The sequence below is a fragment of the Dipodomys spectabilis genome, unplaced genomic scaffold, assembly GCF_019054845.1.
Source record: "Dipodomys spectabilis isolate Male_0828 unplaced genomic scaffold, ASM1905484v1 ptg000096l, whole genome shotgun sequence".
NCBI classification, from domain to species: domain Eukaryota; kingdom Metazoa; phylum Chordata; class Mammalia; order Rodentia; family Heteromyidae; genus Dipodomys; species Dipodomys spectabilis.
The window spans coordinates 29,896,282-29,913,791 of NW_024870773.1; the positions used below are offsets into that span (position 1 = coordinate 29,896,282).

General features: G+C 39.2%; 1 protein-coding gene across 3 annotated transcripts in view; it reads left to right on the forward strand.

Annotated features, from left to right (window-relative positions):
- Cul2 (cullin 2) overlaps positions 1-17,510 on the forward strand; it is a 91,558-nt gene that overhangs the window by 53,488 nt on the left and 20,560 nt on the right. For all 3 annotated transcript variants that reach the window (XM_042686091.1, XM_042686090.1, XM_042686089.1), the window contains exons 7-16: positions 350-446; positions 550-660; positions 6,347-6,509; positions 9,795-9,919; positions 11,951-12,058; positions 13,030-13,089; positions 14,391-14,519; positions 14,611-14,697; positions 16,655-16,807; positions 17,057-17,134. In XM_042686091.1, the coding sequence (XP_042542025.1) occupies positions 350-446; positions 550-660; positions 6,347-6,509; positions 9,795-9,919; positions 11,951-12,058; positions 13,030-13,089; positions 14,391-14,519; positions 14,611-14,697; positions 16,655-16,807; positions 17,057-17,134 (1,111 nt within the window). The remainder of the gene's footprint in view (positions 1-349; positions 447-549; positions 661-6,346; positions 6,510-9,794; positions 9,920-11,950; positions 12,059-13,029; positions 13,090-14,390; positions 14,520-14,610; positions 14,698-16,654; positions 16,808-17,056; positions 17,135-17,510) is intronic.

Sequence of the window (17,510 nt, forward strand, 5' to 3'; positions counted from 1 at the left end):
GGAGATAAGAGTCTCATGGATTTTCTGCCCAGGCTGGCTTTGAACTATGATTCTCAGATCTCAGCCTTCTGAGTAGCTAGGATTACAGGCGTAAGCCACCAGCTCCTGGCACATATAGTTAGTTATTAAACTTTAAAAGAACTATCACTTTATTAATGCTATACTTTTACAAACCTTTTAACTCTTGAAATTGTTTCTGATAAGTTAACTGGGACATAAATTGTTTTGAAGTTTCTTGCCTGTAGGATTAATTCAGTGATAAATTAAACAACCATAAAGGGTCATTCTTTGGTATTTTTCTGTAGATAGTTGTGTTCTAAAGAGTATTTTGTGTTGTACTTTCTTTTAGTGACCGTGGCGGAGAAGACCCAAACCAGAAAGTAATCCATGGGGTTATTAACTCCTTTGTTCATGTTGAACAGTATAAGAAAAAATTTCCCTTAAAGGTAAAAAGCCTTCTTCCTTTAAAAACCACAAAAAAACCCAAACTTTTACTTTCTTAAACTGCTTGTCTATTTTTGTCCTAACAATTTTGATTGATTTATTCAGTTTTATCAGGAAATCTTTGAGTCTCCCTTTCTGATTGAAACAGGAGAGTATTATAAACAAGAAGCTTCAAATTTGTTACAAGAATCAAATTGCTCACAGTATATGGAAAAGGTAAGACATCAAACATTGTCGTATATTCATCTATTATGTCTAGCAAGATTTTCTTTAACAAAGTTGTCTTAGTTAATTTTGAGAGTATTTTTGGTAGAAAGGGTTCTGTTTATTTGCTCTTTAGCTCTGAAATAAAGTTAACATACATTGATTGATAAATCTATTGATATATCATTGCTCATATGATAGCATTTTCTTGAGAAAAGTTCAACTTTAGTTTTCTGCATGGTTTATATATACTTTTTGAGAAGACATATAATCTAGCTTATTTGTCCCTAAAGTTAAGTAGCGTATGTGCATGTGCTTGACAAAATAGTAACTGGATTTTGTATTTAGCGATTTGCTTAGGAAATCAGGTAAGTATTGAAGCTATGTGTTTGGATTTTTGTCTTTAAAGCAGAAGGAGCCACAAGTGGTAGAGTTCTGGCCTTGAGCAAAAAAAGCTCAGGGACAGTGCCCAGGCCCTGAGTTTAAGCCCCAGGACTGGCAAAAAAATAAATAAAAATAGAAGTAGAAGGAGCCAGTGCTGGTGGCTCACACCTATAATCCCAGGCACTCAGGAGGATGGTGGTTTGAATCCAGCCTGGGCAGAAAAGTCCCCATAAGACTCTTATTTCCAATTAACCACTCAAAAATTGGAGCTGGAGCTGTGGCTCAAAGTGGCAAAGTGCTAGCCTTGAGCAAAAGAGCTTAGGGACAGCACCCAGACCCTGAGTTCAAGCCCCACAACTGCCAAAAAAAAGTAGAAGGAAAAATGAGAGGGTAAATAAGATAATTCTAGATACTCAGATAAATCAACCTTGGATCTTCTAAGGTTTTGGAAAGCTGAGTAATACTTAAACTGAAACTTTAATTTTGATCACTATACTTTATAGTGTGTATGGGTTTTTCTTAGTAAAAATTATGTCATATGTTTTCTTTTTCTTTCTTTTATTTTTATTTTTTTGGTCGGTCATGGGTTTGAACTCTGAGCCTGGGTGCTGTCCCTCAGCTCTTCAGCTCAAGGTTAGCACTCTACCACTTGAGCTACAGTGCCACTTCTGGTTTTCTGGTAGTTTATTGGAGATAATTGTTTCACAGCTTTTCCTGCCTGGGCTGGCTTTGAATTGTGATCCTCAGATCTCAGCCTCCTGAGTAGCTAGGATTACAGTTGTGAGCCACTGGCACCCAGCTTTCTTTTCTCTTCTCTTCTCTTCTCTTCTCTTCTCTTCTCTTCTCTTCTCTTCTCTTCTCTTCTCTTCTCTTCTCTTCTCACCTCTTCGTTTCCTTCCTTCCTTCTTTTCTTTTTCTTTTTTTCTTTTTTCTTTTTTTGTGCTGGTCCTGGGGCCACAGCTCCATTTCCAGCGTTTTGGGGTTTAATTGGAGGTAAGAGTCTCTTGAACTTTCTACTGGAGCTGGCTTCAAACTGTGATCCTCAGATCTCAGCCTTCTGAATAGCTAGGATTACAGTTGTGAGCCACTGGAACCTGCACATCAGATTTTTTATTTTATTTTATTTTATTTTATTGCCAGTTGTGGGGCCTGAACTCTGGGCCTGGGCACTGTCCCTCAGCTCTTCAGCTCAAGGCTGGTTCTCTACTACTTGAGCCACAGTGCCACTTCCAGCTTTTTCTGCTATGTGGTGCTGAGGAATCGAACCCAGGGCCTCATGCATGCAAGGCAAGCACTTTACCACTGAGCCATCTTCCCAGCCCACATCAGATTTTTTAAATAGGCTTTTCATCCAAGTGTTAAGGGTTCAAACATTTTATTTTTTATTTTTTTGTCGGTTGTGGGGCTTGAACTCTGGGCCTGAGTGCTGTCCCTCAGCTCTTCAGCTCAAGGCCAGCGCTCTACCACTTGAGCCTACAGCGCCACTTCCGGTTTTCTGTTGGTTTATTGGAGATAGGAGTCTCACGGTCTTTCCTGCCCGGGCTGGCTTTGAACCGCGATCCTCAGATCTCAGCCTCCTGAGTAGCTAGGATTACAGGTGTGAGCCACCAGAAGCCTGGCTTCAAACATTTTATTATCAGATACTTTGTTAGTTAATTTAATCAAGAAGATATGATAAGGGCTGGGAAGTTGGCTCAGTGGTAGAGCGCTTGCCTTGCATGCATGAGGCCCTGGGTTTGATTCCTCAGTACCACCTAAGCAAAAAGAAAAAAGCTGGAAGTGGCGCTGTGGCTCAAGTGGTAGAGCGCTAGCCTTGAGCTGAAGAGCTGAGGGACGGCGCCCAAGCCCAGAGTTCAGGCCCCACAACCAGACTCCTTCCCCCCAAAAAACCCAAAACAAACAAAGAAGATATGATAATATTGTAAATGGGCTAGCTGTCCTATAGTTCCCATAGAACATAGGTCAGGAATCCTCAATGCTTCCCAGGTGCTGTTGCTTAGTCCTCAAAGTCCATTTTCAGAAATCCATTTCCTGCCTTATCACTCCATAGTTCTGGATGGTGTCAAATCATCTGAAACCTTTTCCCTATCCATTAAGTACAGGCTACACTAAGTCATTGGTTCTTAGCACTTAGGTTTCATTTAATTTTCAGACCTTATTAAAGTTTCTAGATCTAATCCTAAAGTTTACGTACAGATTGTTCATGGTACATACAGAGCTTGTATGTATATCAGTGACCAAAAAGATTGTTGGCAAATGGTGGAAGCACTCTAGATGTTTTAGCTCAGTGTAGAATAGTGAACCTGCTTTATTCGTTGATTTATTACATGCCAAATATAGTAAAATAAAGTACTAATAATAAATAAATTTTGAAAACAAAAATTCCCATTCTTCCATGGCCCAGTTGGTGCAGAGAAACTCTATCCTAAGTTATCGTCAGTTATGTTTGAATCATTATTGATTTCTTCAGTGTTACCCTGCCCTTCATTTTGTGAAAACCTGCCCCCTAGGAAGCAAATGGTACCCAAAAAGCACATGAAAGTTATCACAATCCTCTCAAGCCAAAAGGAGTACATAGTATGCTTAATTAAAATAATAAAGTGAAAATGTAAGACTTATTGAAAGGGAGTATGTCTTTTGTTGAAGTGGGGTATGGGACTAATGAGTCAAGCATCCATTGGTGATAAAGAACATGAAATAAGGCCTACTCTTTTTTGATGAGCAATATTAATTGGAACAGCTGCATTTTTTTTTTTTCTTGGTCGGTCATGGGGCTTGAACTCTGGGCCTGGACGCTGTCCCTCGGCTCTTTAGCTCAAGGCTAGCGCTCTATTGCTTCAGCCACAGCACCACTTCCGGCTTTTTCTATTTATGTGGTGCTGAGGAATCAAACTCAGGGTCTCATGCATGCAAGGCAAGCACTCTACACCAAGCCACCTTCCCAGTCCCCCCCCCCCCCCTTTTTTTTTTTTTTTTTTTTTTTTTACAATAATGAAGCCTACTCCATGTTAATTGAAGTTGTGGATACAGAGATGCCCAGTACTACAGTGTTAGATAAATTTGGGTAATCTAAAGTCCTGAATTCTGCATCTTGAGCATTTGTGGTTTTTTTTCTCAGTGGTAGTATCCTTGGGACTATATACCCACTGATAACAAGGGCCTACTCTATATGTAAAGGTGCATGATAACAACATGGATGAACCTTAAAAATGTTCATTGAAAATAGCCATACTAAAAACAAACATTCTATGATTCCACTTACATGAACTATTAGGCAAATTCATAGAGGCAGAAGATGGGCTAGATGGGCTAGAGGTTTTCATGGGGAGAGGGTGTGGGTTAGAGTTTCTGTTTGGCATGAGGCGGAAAAGTTTTTAAAATATAAAGGATGGAGGCAAACACTGAACGTAGTTAATGCCAATGAATTTCACACTGAAAGGTATTTAAGGAACCCTAGAAATTTTAATTTGCCACCTTAAGTGTATACCTTTCAATGTGAAATTCCATTTAAGGTGGCAAATTAAAAATTTCTAGGGTTCCTTAATTGTCTTGAGATGAAGTCTTTTGTAGCCCAGGCTGACCTTGAACTCAAAACCTGAGAGCTGAAATTACAGACCTGTGCAATATATATATTTTTATAGTGTGATTTTTACATTATTAATAATGTAACATCATAAGCATTGAATTATATATTGTAAATTGGTAGATGTGTACAAGCTGTGTTAAGCTGCTAACAAAGGCAACGGCCATTGAACTAAATTATATTCAGGAAGTCTTTTTTTTAAACAGAAAACAGTGGTGAACCATGTATACTTCATGTTAGGAACCTAAAATTCTTAGTATTAATATAACCTTCCTACTTTCCTTTTTGTTTCTCTTCTTGAGTTTTGGCCTTCCCTGCCACCTGCCAATGGTTTTATAGGTATTTCAAGACTGGCGTTAAGGCAGTCCAGCGTTGCCTACCATTTTCATGGCTGTGTACTTCCTTACCTAAATGATTATTGTGCTTTTCCTTCTGTCATTTTCCTTTACTTACTGTCACATATAATAATTCCTATTGCATTTAGTCAAAATATGTACTTATAATATGCTCTGTATGGGACTGGGAAGGTGGCTCAGTGGTAGAGCGCTTGCCTTGCATGCCTTAGGCCCTGGGTTCGATTCTTCAGCACCACCACATAAGCAAAAAGAAAAAAGCCAGAAGGGGTGCTGTGGCTCAAGTGGTAGAGCGCTAGCCTTGAGCTCAAGAGCTGAGGGACAGTTTCCAGGGCCAGAGTTCAGGCCCCACGACCGGACCTCCCCCCCCCCCCAAAAAAAAAAAAATGCTCTGTATGATTGTTAAACTTCTGTTAAGGGCCATTTTAATTTTTCAGATGAAACATGGTGAATATCTAGACATTTAATTTCTATGACTTCCTTCAACACTGAGCATTCCTTGTAGGGTAACAAGATGGCACAGAAAAGACAGGAAAGTGTTCTCTTCCTCAGCCTCCTTTTCCTTAGGACATTTCCAAGAATGATGATCCCCTCAAAATATCACAATTTCCTGGCCCAACAAGCAGTAGTGTCCAAAGGGTCACATGTACATTGTTTCTAGGGACCAACTTTAACAGAGGTCTTGATTGGTATGTGTGATTGAATATACTTCAACTTTAAAAAACTTTTAAACTCAAATCTTTAGTGTGATAGTTAAGTATAATGCATTTACTGTTTTTATTCCCTTTTTACAAGAAGAGAAATCAAGGTAAAATAGACATGTTAATTTTGTTAATGTAATCAACTTGATGTAAGTTTTCTGGTTTTTCATAAACTTCACTGGCTTTTCTGGTTGCATGGTAGGTTGTCTGATATAATAGAGGATTAACACTGGCAAATGAAGGCAGTTCTTATTTATAAAATTGGTTGATAGCTAGTAGCTTAAGTTTATAAAAAGGTGAATAAGGGCTGGGAAGGTGGCTCAGTGGTAGAGCGCTTGCCTTGCATGCCTGAGGCCCTGGGTTCGATTCCTTAGCACCACATAAGCAAAAAGAAAAAAGCCAGAAGTGGCACTGTGGCTCAAGTAGTAGAGTGCTAGCCTTGAGCTGAAGAGCTGAGGGACAGTGCCCAGGCCCAGAGTTCAGGCCCCACGACTGGACCCAAAAAAAAAAAAAGTGAATAATTTGTAGATTGTCAGTTTAACAACGTTCTATAATTTGTTACCTTTGCTGTATTTTAATAGGCATTAAAATTTGGCTACTTGGTGTACTTACTGATTTTACACTTTTCCTCTCAGAAAAACTTAGTAGTTCATGAATGTAAGAATGTATTTCTTTAGGTTCTAGGTAGATTAAAAGATGAAGAAATTCGATGTCGAAAATACTTAAATCCAAGTTCATATACTAAAGTGATCCATGAATGTCAACAACGAATGGTAGCAGACCACTTACAGTTCTTACATGCGGAGTGTCATAATATCATTCGGCAAGAGAAAAAAAATGGTAAGCGATGCTAACATAAGTGTGACTCTAGTGTATTTTAAGAGATTATTCTGGATAAACATTTTCAAAGATGTGTTCTGATGGCACTTGAGCCACAGCACCACTTCCGGCTTTTTTCTTTTTGCTTATGTGGTGCTGAGGAATTGTACGAACCCAGGGCCTCAGGCATGCAAGGCAAGCGCTCTACCACTGAGCCACCTTCCCAGCCCCTGTCCATGAGATTCTTATCTCAAATAAACCCTCAGAAAACTGGAAGTGGTGCTGTGGCTCAAGTGGTAGAACGCTAGCCTTGAGATGAAGAGCTCAGGGACAGTGTCCAGGCCCAGAATTGAAGCCCCGCAGTGGACAAAAAATAGAAGAAAACAAGATTCTTGAAGGCAACATTGTTAGTGATTTTTTTTTTTTTTTTTTTTGGGCCCTGTCGTGGGGCCTGAAGTCTGGACCTGGGCGCTGTCTCTCAGCTCTTCAGCTCAAGGCTAGCGCTCTACCACTTGAGCCACAGTGCCACTTCCGGCTTTTTTCTTTTTGCTTATGTGGTGCTGAGGAATTGAACCCAGGGCCTCATGTATGCAAGGCAAGCCCTCTACCACTGAACCACCTTCCCAAGCCCATTGTTAGTGATTTATAGACTTAGCCTAGGGCAGTTTTAATTTGCCCCAGCTTGTATCTTGGTCTTTTCAGACTAAGTTCAATGAAGATGAAGAGATGCTGGTACAAGAACAGGCAGATAGGCCAGTGAAATAAAATAGAGTCTAGAAGTGGCCTGTACACGTGTAACACTTGTTAAAGACCAGAGTGGCCCTGTAGGGCAGTGTATGTAAGTCTTCGAACACAGTTCTGAGTCCATTTGGGGGAAAAAAAAAAAAGAGAAGACATTCAGTCTTCATCTTAGATACCATATCTGTCTGTCTTGTCTGTGATACTGAGGCCTGAACTCATGTCCTGAGTTTGCTTTCAGGCAAGTGCTTTACCATTTAATGAATGCAATTCATCACCAATAATGTGGGTCTTGTGACCTAAATGTAAAGGTAAAATATTAACATTGAGGAAAGTTTCTTCCTAACCTTAAAGTAGGGGAAGATATTTTAAGTAGAGTACAGAAAATACCACTGGACCAGATTGGTCCAATGTTCTATGTTAAAATGAAAAATGTGTGGCTTTTTTTGTTTTTGTTTTGGTTGGTTGTGGGGCCTGAACTCTGGGCCTGGGCGATGTTCCCCAGCTGTTCAGCTCTAGGCTAGCGCTCCACCACCACTTGAGCCAGATTGCCACTTCTGGTTTTCTGAGTGGTTTATTCCTGCCCAGGCTGGCTTTGAATCACGATCCTCAGATCTCAGCCTCCTGAGTAGCTAGGATTACAGGCATGAGCCACTGATGCTGATACCATGAAACATTACAGGAAGGAATAGGAGAAACTCATAGGGCTCCTTAGCACAGGCTGAAATTTTCTTTTTCTTTTCTTTTCTTTTTTTTTTTTTTGTCGATAGTGGGGTCTGAACTCTGGGCCTGGGCACTGTGACTCAGTGTTTCAGCTCAAGGCTAAGCTCTGCTACCCGAGCCACAGCGCCATGTCCAACTTTTTCTGCTTATGTGGTGCTGAGGAATTGAACCTAGGACCTCATGCTTGCAAGGCAAGCACTCTACCACTGAGCCACCTTCCCAGCTCACATGTGGCTCTTTAAAGACCACAAGCATCACTAGAGTATCAAAAGTTATGGGGTGTGTATTGGGAAGAGGGAGCTAAAGATGTACTTAGTGATAGTGCTTTGCCTAGCATGCATAAGGCCTTAGTTTTGACCCAAGTACCAACAGAAAGAATATATATATGTATATATATATATATATATCTAGTATATATCTTCTAATACGTGTCCATATAATATATGTATATATGACTGAGAAGGACTTATATCCAGAATCTAAAATTGTCATAGTTTGAACAGATGCTGTAGAACACTGTAGAATAGATGATACCTAAATGCCAAATATACATGATATTAGAATATTTAAAAATCTCATTAAAATAGGGATATAAAGTCAGGCACCAGTGGCTCACGCCTAGTACTCAGGAGGCTGAGATCTGAGGATCCCCGTTCACCAGCCCAGGCAGGAAATTCCATGAGACTCTTACCTCTAACCACCAGAAAACTGGAAATGGCACTGTGGCTCAAGGGGTAGAGCACTAGTCTTGAGCTGAAGAGCTTTGGGACAGTGCCCAGGCCCAGAGTTCAAATCCCACAACTGATAAAAAAAAAAAAAGAATAGGGATATAAAGCTAGATGATTATGGTTCATGCCTATAATCCTAGCTACTCAGGAGGCTGAGAATAGGAGCATCAGGTATGGTTTGATACAACCACCTTAAAAACTGTCACCACCAAAGCAGGTAGATGGGTATTTTATGACCCAGAAAATAATTATTATTCACAAAGCCCCTATTCCTACCCCACATGTGTCTGCTTGGGTATAAAAAAGACATATATGGCTGTTCAAAGCAGCATTATTTGTAATAGCCACAAACTTGAAAGCAACACAAATGTCTCATAACAGTAAAATGGATGAAATACAGCATGCAAGTGAGTATTACAGAGGAGTGGAATTAAACTACAGCTAAATATGGCATACATAATCTTTGTAAAATATTGAGTAAAAGAAACCAGCGGGCTAGGAATATGGCTTAGCGGTAGAGTGCTTGCCTAGCATGCGTGAAGCCCTGGGTTTGATTGCTCAATCCCACATACACAGAAAAAGCCGGAAGTGGCACTGTAGCTCAAGTGGTAGAGCGCTAGCCTTGAACACAAAGAGGCTCAAGGACCATCAAGAACCAAAACAAGGGCTGGGGAGGTGGCTCAGTGGTAGAGTGCTTGCCTTGCACGCATGAGGCCCTGGGTTTGATTCCTCAGCGCCACATAAACAAAAAGAAAAAAGCCGGAAGTGGTGCTGTGGCTCGAGTGGTAGAACACTAGCCTTGAACTGAAGAGCTGAGGGATAGCGCCCAGGCCCAGAGTTCAGGCCCCACGATTGACAAAAAAATAAATAAATAAATAAAAAACAAAAAAAATAGCTATGTGATTATTTGTAGTTCAAGACAGGCAAAATCAATATGTGATTTAGTATCCACAATAGGGGTTACCTTTGCCAAGGAGCAGGAGGAATGGCTGGGAGGTACATGAAAGGAATTTCTGGGTGTAGTCTGCTGTGATTACATAGATGCCTTGTGTTCTTTATGGTAAGTTTTTGTTACCTCATGAATAAAATATTAATAATGGAATTTCTTTTTCCTTAGACATGGCAAATATGTATGTCTTACTTCGTGCTGTGTCCTCTGGCTTACCTCACATGATTCAGGAGCTGCAGAATCATATCCATGATGAGGGTCTCAGAGCAACCAGTACCCTTACTCAGGAAAATGTGAGTTCTATGTAAGGAATGAGAAAGGTTATCTGCTACTCAGATTTATCATAGTGTCCTTTTGGCTTTACTGTTTTATAAGATGAAAGAATATGTTTCATCGTATTAACAGATATGTCACTATTGAATGACATTGGCTGCTTCTAGCCATATTGATGTGTTTGTTCCCTTGGCATCTAACTTCACACAAAAATATGTTTTTAGTTTCTCTATAACTGTTTTTCTTGTAAGTGGAGATGAAAACAAATGTTGACTATTCACAGTGCCTCAAACAATAACCCTCACATACCTAATACCTTTCTTTGTCAATCACATCCCAAATCTTTTTTTTTTTTTTTTTTTTTGTCAGTCATGGGGCTTGAACTCATGGCCTTAGCTCTTCTGCTCAAGGCTAGCACTCTACCTTTTTTTTTTTTTTAATTTTTAATTTATTTTTTATTGTGAAAATACTGTACAGAGGGGTTACAATTACATGGGCAAGATAATGAGTACATTTCTTATCAAGCATTGTAGCCTCCTCCTTTGTTTCCCCTTCCCATCTCTTCCCATCCTCCCCCCTTCCCCTCCCTAGCACTCTATCTCTTGAGCCACAGCACCACATCTGGTTTTCTGCTGGTTAATTGGAGATAAGAATCTCATGGACTTTGCTGCCTGAACTGGCTTTGAAGTGCAATTCTCAGATCTCAGCCTCCTGAGTAGTAGTTAGGATTACAGGTGTAAGCCACTGGTGCCTAGCTTCATCCCAATCTTTTACCATGTTGCCTTTTTGCCTATTACTTGTGGTGGTTGCTATTAAGTTGGACAGAACATAAGATATTTCTGGCCCTATAATGCAGTGACCTTTTTTTTTTTTTGTCCTGGTGCTAGTTCTGGGGCTTGGTCTCAGGGAATTGTATTCAAACTTGGCTTTACAAAAAGCAGAAGGTCAAGGCTGGTGCTGTAGCACTTGCTTACTTGGAGATTAGAGTCTCACAGAGTTTTCTGTCTAAGCTGGCTTTGAACCCTGGTTCTCAGATCTCAGCACATTAAGTAGCTAGTATTACAGGTATGAGCCATGTCATATTGCTTAGGAGTGCTTATTAGGAAGAGATCAACTTGGTAGGAAGTTTCTCTTTAGCATTATTTACTGCTGAAGTGAATTATGCTTTCCAATTTTAGAGAATTTTTAGATTTTTCATATTTAGGTTTATTCTTCTATTTGCTAATCTGAGTTTTAGTTTATATGTATTTAGATCAATATCATGAATGACATTGGGCAAAGAAGCATAGCATTTAGTGTCAAAACTGGGAAAAGTACAGGTGTGTGCATTGGCAGAAGTTCAGTGATTTGCTTCTGCCCTAAGGCTGAACTTCTGCAGTTGTCTCCATTCAGAGGAAAAACTCACACATTTGCACTGGGCATTGTTTGCTGAGCTGTGTGTGGATTAACTCCCCAGCTCCAAGTATCTCATCACCAAAACAAGCTTACCACTCTCTACTCTTTCAGCAGCTAGTTATTTTGTAGGCAACTTTGCCTTACCTCTGTGATAGTGCTTTCCTGACGTTTACATATTCATCTGGAAAAGGTTTTAGATGTTAGGTTCTGGTGTTGAATGACAAACTAATGTGACCATCAAACTTTGAATTTTTTTTTTTTTTTTTTTGGTCAGTCATGGGGCTTGAACTCTGGGCCTGGGCACTGTCCCTGAACTCTTCATTTCAAGATGAGTGCTCTACCACTTGAGCCACGGCACCACTTCAGATTTTCTGGTGGTTAATTGGAGATAAGAGTCTCATGGACTTTCCTGCATGAGCTGGCTTTGAATCAGAGCTCAGCCTTCTGAGTAGCTAGGATTACAAGTGTGAGCCACCAGCTCCCAGCTAAACTTTTGAAATTTTTGAAACCATTTTAAGTAAAGACATTTCTAAAAGAAAGATAACTGAATATGAAATGTGATTTGGGGTAAAATTAACTCTTAAGTCTTTTCACATCTGACTTTATTCTTGAATTTCTTAAAATTGGTTTTTATACCTTGTATTTCTTATTTTTAGATGCCAACACTATTTGTGGAGTCAGTTTTGGAAGTACATGGTAAATTTGTTCAGTTAATCAACACTGTTTTGAATGGTGACCAGCATTTTATGAGTGCATTGGATAAGGTAACTTTTTAATACATAAGTATTATATATGTATGTAAAAGTCTCATTATTTTACTCTTAGACTTCATGAAATTATTAATAAAGTAAGTGAATTTGTAGTAAACTACCATCTTCTAAAATGCATGCACCATTTTAGTCTCTTTTAGTACTTCTTTTTTGAAAAATTATATTTAGGCTATATTCAGTAGTAATTGAAAGACAAATGTTTGACAGACTTGAAGAATCTTGATCTTCTACATAGAAAATGTACTTGCATGGTTCAGATTTCAGGACTGAGTTATAAAGAATTATATAGAATATGATAATTATGAATATAGTTAGATGAGTCTACTAGTCTACCACTAAAATTTATTATATGGGGTGGTGCATTAGATTTTCATCTGCATAACACCACTATGGTATCAGGCTTCAGACTGTGATCTTTTTTGTTGTTTTTTTTTTGGTCAGTGGTGGGGCTTGAACTCTGGGCCTGGACACTGTCCCTTCAGCTAAAGGCGAGTGCTCTACCACTTGAGCCACAGCACCACTTCTGGTTCTCTGGTGGTTAATTAGAGATGAGTCTCATGGGCTTTCTTGCCCAGGCTGGCTTTGAACTGTAATCCTCAGGTCTCAGTCTCCTGAGTAGCTAGGATTACAGGCTTAAGCTTATGCACCGGCACCCGGCATCAATCTGTGATCTTCTGGGCCTGTGGCTAGAGAATGTGGTAGAGGGAGGCTGTCCTTTTTGTGGTGTCTGGGGAAACGGGTAGGAGTGGGAGACGAGAGAAGAGCATGGTCTGGTTGCCCTTCCAGGCCCCAGCCCCAGCGACATAACTCTCCCCAACAGGGTCACAGGCTGACCAACCAAGCCTGCAGCACACGGCCTTTGGGGGCACTTAGGATCCAAAACAGATCAGGTGGTAATTTGGGACACACAGATTATAGCACCTCTGCTTTCCTCATGGCTAATTACTGACTTGCTTTCTTTTTAGGCCCTTACATCAGTTGTAAATTACAGAGAGCCCAAATCAGTTTGCAAAGCACCAGAACTGGTAAGTGATGGTTGCTTAAAAGTAATTGTTGGAGCCGGGCGTTGGTGGCTGAAGTCTGTAATCTTAGCTACTCATGGAAATGGTGCTGTGGCTCAAGTGGTAGAACATTCGCCTTGAGCTGAAGAGCTGAGGGACAGTGCCCAAGCCCAGAGTTCAAGCCCCACAACTGACCAAAAAAAAAAAAAAAAAAAAAAGCATGATGTAATCTTAGCTACTCAGGAGACTGAGATCTGAGGATCACAGTTCAAAGGCAAACCAGACAGGAAAGTCTTATCCCTAATTAGCTACCCCAAAAAACTGGAAATGAAGCTGTAGTTCAAGTGGTAGAACACTAGCCTTGAGCAGAGAAGCTTAGGGAAACACCTAGGCCCTGAGTCCATACCCCAGGACTGACACCTCAAAAAAAAAAAATTGGGGGAAGAACATGGAACAGCATTCAGTAATTTTTGTGGCATTTTTTAGAAGGTGATTACTTACGTCTTACATAAATTGGCATTTATGTAAGGAATGCAATAGGCCCATGTACCTTTCTTAAGAAATAATTAAAGGAGAAAATATTTTATAAAGATTGGGTTAAAAGTATGTGTTCTTGGAAATAATTTACATTTCCTTTCATGCTAATTTTGTTGCCTTTGAAATCTGAAAGAAAACCTCGAATTTGATCACTTTTGAAGGAAACTTGTTTATAAGTTTGATATAATATTTTCAAGTGTAATTGATCACCATCAAAATTATTATTTCTATCTGTTTATGGTAACTGTAATTCCCACACTTGTGAGGGTGAGCCAGGCTGATTACAAATTTGCTGTCAGCCTGGGCTACATAGTGAGATCCTCCCTCAAAATAATTATATTACTTACAACAACATTTTATTGGTCACCAAGGTGTTGAACTATTTCTAGTGTCTTTAAAAATTTAAAAGCTTTTTAAAAATTTACATTGGCATGTATATTTGATGTTATTATTTTTTATTTGGTAGTCCTGGAGCTTGAACTCAGGGCCTGGGCACTTTCTCTGTGCTCAAGGCTAGTTAGTGCTCTACCATTTGAGCCACAGCGCTACTTCTGGCTTTACCTGTTTATGTGGTACTGAGGAATTAAACCCAGGCTTCATTAATGCAAGGCAAGCACTCTACCATTAAGCCACATTCCCAGCCCCCAGTGTTAAAATTTTTGAAACAGACTAGGATAGCAAACCTCATCTTGTTGATCTTATTTTGTATTGTTGCCACTTTGCCTTCTTGGAAGTATGATGTGTCTAAAAGGGTTGTTTGTAAGATTTATTATCAATTTCTATTTTAGCTTGCTAAGTACTGTGACAATTTGCTAAAAAAGTCAGCAAAAGGGATGACTGAGAATGAAGTAGAAGACAAACTCACAAGCTTCATTACTGTTTTCAAATATATTGATGATAAAGATGTTTTCCAAAAGGTAAGGTGTGAAAAGTTTTTATTTGAATTGCTAGTTTTGTTTATTTTTGAAATTATAAAAAATAATATTTTAAACATACTTTTTCATGTAGTTCTATGCAAGAATGTTGGCGAAACGTCTAATTCATGGGTTATCAATGTCTATGGATTCTGAAGAAGCCATGATCAATAAATTAAAGGTAATATAAACGTTTGTCCTGAAATTATTACACCAACACATAAATGTCTTCACTGCTGCATGGTAGGGAATAATGGGAAGTAATTCATTAACATGGACAGGTTAAATGTATGATGGTCTGTGTAGGGAATTATGTTCCTGGGGGCATGGCTCAAGTAGTAGAGCACCTGCCTAGCAATACAGGGTCCTGAGTTCAAACCCTGGTACTGGGAAGGCAAAAAAAAAGTGAGGGGGGGGCGGCTATGTATTTCTATATATGCTTACACAGAAAAGATCTCCAAGATAATTAGCATTAATTTGAAAATAACTAATTTTACTTATGAATGAATACACTTGTAGTGCAGGTGAATTTGAGTTCATTTTTCTTACACACCAAGAGAAGTAAGTTGATTTCATATTGGCTGTTAGGAAATTTATGTGAAAGTTCTGTTTTTTTTTTTAAATATAATTTTATTATTAATGAATTTCAGGTAATAAGTATATATATATATATATATATATATATATATATATATATTTTTTTTTTTTTTTTTTTTGGGGGGGTCCGGTCCTGGGGCCTGAACTCTGGGCCTGGGCGCTGTCCCTCAGCTCTTCAGCTCAAGGCTAGCGCTCTACCGCTTGAGCCACAGCACCACTTCTGGCTTTTTTCTTTTTGCTTATGTGGTGCTGAGGAATCGAACCCAGGGCCTCAGGCATGCAAGGCAAGCGCTCTACCACTGAGCCACCTTCCCAGCCCCAATAAGTATATTTCTTATTTTTGGATAGTGTCATCTCTTCCTTTGCTTTCCCCCCAATATATTTAGTGTTTCTTTTTTTTTTTTTTAAGTTTTTTTTTTTTTTAAATGATGTGCATTATTTTTTATTCTTTTATTTTTGTTTTTTTTGGGGGGTCCGGTCATGGGGCCTGAACTCTGGGCCTGGGCGCTGTCCCTCAGCTCTTCAGCTCAAGGCTAGCACTCTACCACTTGAGCCACAGCACCACTTCTGGCTTTTTCCTTTTTGCTTATGTGGTGCTGAGGAATCGAACCCAGGGCCTCTGGCATGCAAGGCATGCGCTCTACCACTGAGCCACCTTCCCAGCCCATATATTTAGTGTTTCTTAAGAACAGATGTTTTTTATTTTTGACAACTAGACATCTATCTGAAAAAAACTGAAGTTGAATCTGTTCTTATACTGTCTGTAAAAATTCACTACTAGTGAGTTGAAGATATAAATGAAAGAGGCAAAACAATAAATTCTTAGCAGAAAAGCTGGAAGTAATTTTCATGACTTTTGATTAAGACATCAAAAGCCCAAATGACAAAAATAGATTCTTCTAGCTACATCAGAGCATGAGCTTTTGTGTTCAAAGGACAGTGAAATTGACCATAACTAGAGCACTTCCAGTAAACTTCAATGTGTATTTGATATTCTGTATAACTGAGAAAAATATCCCATAGATAGTAAGAAATGTTTTTGCAGTGTTATAATATGCATGGATTTAAAAAACCTTTTTTAGGTTTAGAGGGAAATCATTTTCCTAAAGGTCTAGATACAGTAACACATCCTTATTGATGTGTTTATTTTGGTTGGTTGTGGGGCTTGAACTCTGGGCCTGGGTACTGTCTCTCAGCTCTTCAGCTCAAGGCTAGTGCTCTACCACTTAAGCCACAGTGCCACATCTGGTTTTCTGGTGGTTAATTGGAGATAAGAGTCTCATGGACTTTCCTGCCCGGGATGGCTTTGAAGCGCAATCCTCAGATCTCAGCCTCCTTAGTAACTAGGATTACAGGGGTGAGCAACTGTCACCTGCCTATTTTTCATTTAAGTATATATTTCCAAAATATTTTTAAAATTGTATTTTTTATTTAAGTAGATGTACAAAAAGAGTTACCCCTCAACAAATCAGTTTATAAGTTAATGCCTCTTGATCAATGTCATTTTTCATCATTCTCTCTAAAACTTATTCTTTTTGCAGCAAGCCTGTGGTTATGAGTTTACCAGCAAGCTACATCGGATGTACACAGATATGAGTGTCAGTGCTGATCTCAACAATAAGTTCAACAACTTTATCAAAAACCAAGACACAGTAATAGATTTGGGAATTAGTTTTCAAATCTATGTTCTACAGGTATGAAGTGTTTTCTATGGACATTTACCATCAAACCTAGTGAGGCAAAGAAAGGACTGATAAGGGGACACGGGATTGCATCTGCTTCTGGGAGTGAGGTGGGGCTCCTTGGTTACCTGTTATCTTAATGGGAAGTTAATCATGCCTAGGTAGTCCTGCTGTTGAGTTTTTTAAATCAACATTTCAAAAATACTTGCTTTCAAGTTAGATGTTGCTCTATTTAAATTTTAACTTCTTTTTTTCTTCTAGGCTGGCGCTTGGCCTCTTACTCAAGCTCCTTCATCTACATTTGCAATTCCCCAGGAATTAGAAAAAAGTGTACAGATGGTAAGTTTGAAGGGAAAAAGACTCATAAACCATACAAGTGTTAGTAATTGGTTTTATATGGGTATGTGTGTTTGTTTATTGGGGTGCTTTCTTGGTTTGGTTGTGTTTTTTGGTACAGAGCTCATTCACTGAGTTAAGCGACAACCCAAGTAACTTCCCAAGTAACTTTGCGTATTCTTTCATTTTCAATATTTTCCTCAAGGACTCCTATGATAGAAAGGCATATTACAAGTTACAGTATGTTTGTTCCTTAATTCTTTGCACATGCTGTCAATGCTACAGTGCTAAGCTACATGTCCAGGCCTCTTCCTGAGCAGGAAGAATATACATTATCGTAGTGATTAATACTAAAACTAAAATGCTGAGGGTGTGATAG